This window comes from Pundamilia nyererei, unplaced genomic scaffold (assembly GCF_000239375.1).
Source record: "Pundamilia nyererei isolate P.nyererei 1_Seehausen unplaced genomic scaffold, PunNye1.0 scaffold00202, whole genome shotgun sequence".
Taxonomy (NCBI): domain Eukaryota; kingdom Metazoa; phylum Chordata; class Actinopteri; order Cichliformes; family Cichlidae; genus Pundamilia; species Pundamilia nyererei.
Window position 1 is genome coordinate 584,880 of NW_005187603.1, and position 4,790 is coordinate 589,669.

At 48.2% G+C, this 4,790-nt stretch overlaps 1 protein-coding gene across 3 annotated transcripts in view; it reads left to right on the forward strand.

Moving 5' to 3' along the window:
• Nucleotides 1-6: 6 nt before the first annotated feature.
• mvp (major vault protein) overlaps nt 7-4,790 on the forward strand; it is a 19,096-nt gene continuing 14,312 nt past the window's right edge. Inside the window, exons 1-6 of one of the 3 annotated variants that reach the window (XM_005747693.1) lie at nt 7-87; nt 2,678-2,885; nt 2,997-3,192; nt 3,500-3,623; nt 3,749-3,880; nt 4,563-4,657. In XM_005747693.1, coding sequence (XP_005747750.1) covers nt 2,722-2,885; nt 2,997-3,192; nt 3,500-3,623; nt 3,749-3,880; nt 4,563-4,657 — 711 coding nt within the window. In that variant the 5' untranslated portion in view covers nt 7-87; nt 2,678-2,721. Of the gene's footprint in view, nt 88-549; nt 573-2,677; nt 2,886-2,996; nt 3,193-3,499; nt 3,624-3,748; nt 3,881-4,562; nt 4,658-4,790 lie in introns of those variants that run through there. The other 2 variants (XM_005747692.1, XM_005747694.1) reach the window with 2 other exon arrangements.

A 4,790-nucleotide genomic window follows, 5' to 3' on the forward strand; every position in this document is an offset into this window, starting at 1 on the left:
CTGCACTTCGGTCGGTTTTCTCCTCCGTGTGTGAGTCGGGACCCTGAGAGCAAACACAGAGCTGCCTGCTGCCTGCTTCGGGAAGAGGTAAGACCCCGAGGCTGTCTGACCGCTGCAGAACTTTGCTCTGAAATCTCAAACTTTAAACTTCCGTAAGTGTCGGAGCAGATTTCTGAACAGCTGAAACAACTGAAGGTGGGGCGTGAACAAACATTACCCCACTTTTAAATCGGCTCATAGTACACCCGAAAAATAGCTTTTCATTGATTAGAATCTGAACTTTAACACGTGTTTGAGTTTCATTTTCAGTCTTCTGTCCTTTTGTTGTTCGCCTTGTAATCGGAAGGTTTCCGGTTCGAGCCCCGGCTTGGACAGTCTCGGTCGTTGCGTGCTTGGGCTACTGGTGGTGGTCAGAGGGCCCGGTGGTGCCAGCCTCGCCCCAGGGTGGCTACAGTGTAGCTGCCATCACCAGTGTGTGGATGTGTAAAGCGTACACATACAGGCCATCTGTTATCACGTCTCTGCTTATTCTCCTTTTAATCACTACAAAATCTCAGGGAACATCGAACTAGGTGAGTGCAGCCTCAGTCAAACACAGGCGCTTTCATTCACAGTGTTTTAACGGAGTTTTGTGGGTTGCCAGGTTTGTAAACCATTCCATTTGTTAAGCGTACATGAGCAGCTGTTTGTGATCCTGCAGAGCCGCCTCCTCTGTCAGAGCTGATCGTGTTACAGAGGAGAGGGAGCCACCCTCACATTTCCCATGTTATTGGACAGCCTGTGATGATGAGGTGAATGCTGCTATGAAAGCGCTGCAGGAAGCTGCTGACACCTCTGATACACGTAAAAGATGCTACAGGCTGAAACTGTCTTTACTCTTCAGCTCCACCTCCTCCACCCAGGGCTGGATTGGTGGTTTGGCACCCCTCCCCTATCTTCGCCGTGCGCACAGGCAGCCTGTAGAAAAAGTTCAGTGTGGAGAAGATGGAGCTGAAAATCTGAGAGAAAACAAGAAGAAAGTAAAAATAACAGCAGAATTAACGACAACCGTAGTAACAGGTAGTAAGCAGACCTCACAGCAGGCCGCGGCTGCACCAGCTGTGGAGACGTGAGGAAGAGACGAGGAAGATGAGACTAACGTGGTGAGACAACAGGTGGAGGGAAGCAGAGATTGAAGGATTCGGCTAAATGCAAGCAGCTCTGACCATGAGCTAAGACTCGACTAAGAACTGACCCTGATCAAACCCCGCTTTGATATTTATAACCGAACAAAATCAAATGAAGCTTCATCATCCTCCGAGCGTCGCTGTGATCTGTGTGATTGATGGGTGCGAATCCAAAACAAAAGACAACGATTTCAATTTGAACTTGATCACATGAAAAAGTTGACAGTAGAATTTCTCATTTAAAAAGCTTCGTGCTGCGTTATTAAAGCTGCCCGCGCGGCTCCTTCTTCAGACGGCTTCACCCGCGTGCGCGAGGTGGAGGAGAAATACCCTGGATTACACCAACAAAGGTAGATGCAAATACTGTAACATGAGGTCACGTGGTCGGGGTTGGTTTAAGCTGATTGGATGAAGCTGCGGGTGAAGGAGCAGCTTTCACCACAGTCACACCTGCAGCGCTTCCTGTTACCTGCTCGCCGGTTTCATGCTTCCTCTTTTATTGGCTGTGCCTGACCAGGACGCAGCCTCGTGCAGAGCGTTTAGAAATCTGCAGACTACAGAGTTCAACGCAGTTTGGACACATCTACCTGTGTTGGTCAAGGAAGTAGTTTCGTGAGGTCACTTCCTGTGACAGTCATGGGAACCGGAATGTGAGGTTTTGTGGTTTAACTCAGAGACACAGGACGCGAGGCCCTGAGCTGCTGTTTGCAGAAACACGCCCTGTGCTCGGCGGCTCCAGATCCACGCCTCCTCTGTGGGTCATCAGTGTTTGCACATTGACTTCGTTGTTTTCTTTGTGATTATTGATGATCGGCTGTTTCAGGTCGAGCTTGTTTTTCAGGTCATATGACACTCTGACTTTGAGCAAAGTGCTTGCAAATGTTATTGGGCGCACGATCCTGCGGGATTTGTGGAGCCTGCTGTGTCTGATTCAGTCACAAGTTCCTCTCAGACTCCGTTTCAGCTCTTATCTCAGCAGCGTGTGAATGTTTGAGCTGATATCCTGACGCCAGTGTGCTCAGACTCACTCACTGTGTGATGTGTTTGCTCTTCAGGGTTGTGGATTCAGCAGAGGACGAGGTTTCGTGTTTCTGGTCATAAACATGTCGCCAGAGTCTTTACAGACCTGGAATTTATGGAAATATGGAGATAAAATGAGTAAAAGGCAGGCAGCAGACTAACCCGGCAGGTGAACCTAAACCCCGGCAGGCCTCTTATTGGTGAAACCTTTGCACCACCCAGAGACTCGTGCTGTGCTGTGGAGGTGTCAGCCAGTCGTTTACAGAGACTTTGTTAGGGTCTGTGTTCAATAATCAATAACTGCCATCAGGCGGCTTGTATTGATTAGCTGTAGAAACAGGAGATGCTGACAGATGTCAGTAAAAAGCTGTCTTCCCTCAGAGTCGGTTCTTTTTTTCTTCATTTGAAATCAAACGTGATAAAAATTGTTTTTTAAGGTTATTCTCAGCTTTTCTCTTTTCCTGATACACTTCCTTCTTTCCTCTAATAAGCCCCGCCCTCTCTATGCCATCATCTGCAGTAATTCGCTGACATCATGTCTAAGAAGGCCGGAAACCGCGGGCCAGAGATGGAGGGGCTGTTGGAGGCATCGATCATCCGGATCCCTCCGCATCACTACATCCACGTCCTGGACCAGAACACCAACATCGCCCGAGTGGAGATCGGACCGCTCACCTACATCCGCCAGGACAACGAGAGGTCAGAGGAAGCCGCCCTCCGGCTTCAGCAGGAAGACCTCTGACATTCAGGCTTCCTCGGGAGGAGCTCAAAACTTCATAACATCACAGTCTTCTCCTTTTTTTCCCCCAGAGTGCTTTTCACTCCGGTGCGCATGGTCATGGTGCCTCCTCGTCACTATTGTGTGATCGCCAACCCCGTGGCCCGCGATGACGACAACCAGGTCCTGTTTGACCAATCTGGACAGGCCAAGCTGCGTCACGCCGACCTGGAGATCCGCCTGACCCAGGACCCGTTCCCCCTGTACCCCGGGGAGGAGATGCAACAGGTTTGTTCATTTATTTCACGGGAATTCAAACTTTATCAGGGAGACATAATGAAGATGAAAACATAAAGAAGTTATTAAAAAAGGATGAAAAGTCAGGCTGCAGGCTTCCAGAAACTGACCAATCAGAAGGAAGTGGGCGGTGCAGAGAATAAATCAGGCTTTTGAACTGAATCATGAACAGCTGAAAAAGTTCAATTTAACATTAAAGAAGAAGAAACTCTTTCACTGCGTGTTCTGTCGTGGAAGGAGGAGTCACTGAAGAGTTTCTTTGTTCTCGCTGATTCGAATGATGATTTTTGGCCTCCAGGACGTGACGCCGCTGCAGATCGTGTACCCCGACACGGCTCTGCGTCTGCAGGCTCTGCTGGACTTTGAGGTGGAGGGAGGAGAGAAGAGAGTAGCTGGAGACGAGTGGCTGTTCGAAGGACCCGGTGTGTACTGGTTTGACTGGTTGTCAGAACAAATACTTCATTGATTTGCATTTTCCTTTTAATCTGCGTCTCTGAAAGCACGGCACGAGCTGCAATTACGATATATATCTCTCGTCTGGTTTCAGGGACCTACATCCCCAGGAAGGAGGTGGCCGTGCTGGAGACCATCAAGGCCACGGTGATCAGGGAGAACCAGGCCATCAGGCTGAGAGCTCGCAAGGAGGGCAAGGACAGAACCGGAGTCAACAGAGTGACAGGTAACACTCACCTGTGAGCACCCCTGAACTGTTTGAAGCTCCGCCCCCAAATGTACCCAAGAAGTCAGTTCACAGAGAGAAAGATCAAACTAAACAACTTTTTTTTGCATCTTGCACATGTGGAACTTATTTGTTTCCCTTTTTTCTTCTCTTGGTGGTTTTGGATGCTCAGATTTTCCTGCATTTTGTAATGAATCAACTTCACTTTGGCGTCACATAAAACCTTCAATCAAAGCTGATTATGATTAAACAGTAAAAATGAAATGAATACAAGAAATGAGGTTGGCTCCGCCTATTTCAGCTCCATACTTTTATTATTATTACTTTTATTATTACTATTAGAATAGAATAGAATAGAATAGCCTCTTTATTATTATTCAGAACAAAACTTTGGGGCATTTACTCGCCATCAGACGATACATACAGGTATGAAAGAAATCTCTGATGTACAAAAGGATATCAGGGAAAACAGGGTGGCTTTGCATGATTGTAGTTCAAAATGATACTTAGTTCATCCTGTGTGTGAAATAAGCTGTTTAAGCTCCTCCTCCGTGAAACGTTGGGTTATGGTTCCCCTTTAAGCCCGAGGCTCACGGGGACTTCCTGTTTCCTCTGCAGATTCAGAAAAGATTCGTTTTATGTTCAAGTGTCACGAACTGTCTCACCTGTGTCTGTGGCTCAGGTGAGGAGTGGCTGGTCAGTAAGGTGGGCGCGTACCTTCCAGGCGCGCACGAAGAGGTGATTGACATCGTCAACGCTTTCATCCTCACTGACAAGGTAACCCCGCCCCTCATAGACGCCCTGCTCTTCACCTACACCTTCTCCCACACTGCAGCACTAAAGCCTGCACGGCCAGCACACACACACACACACACACACACACACACACACACACACACACACACACACA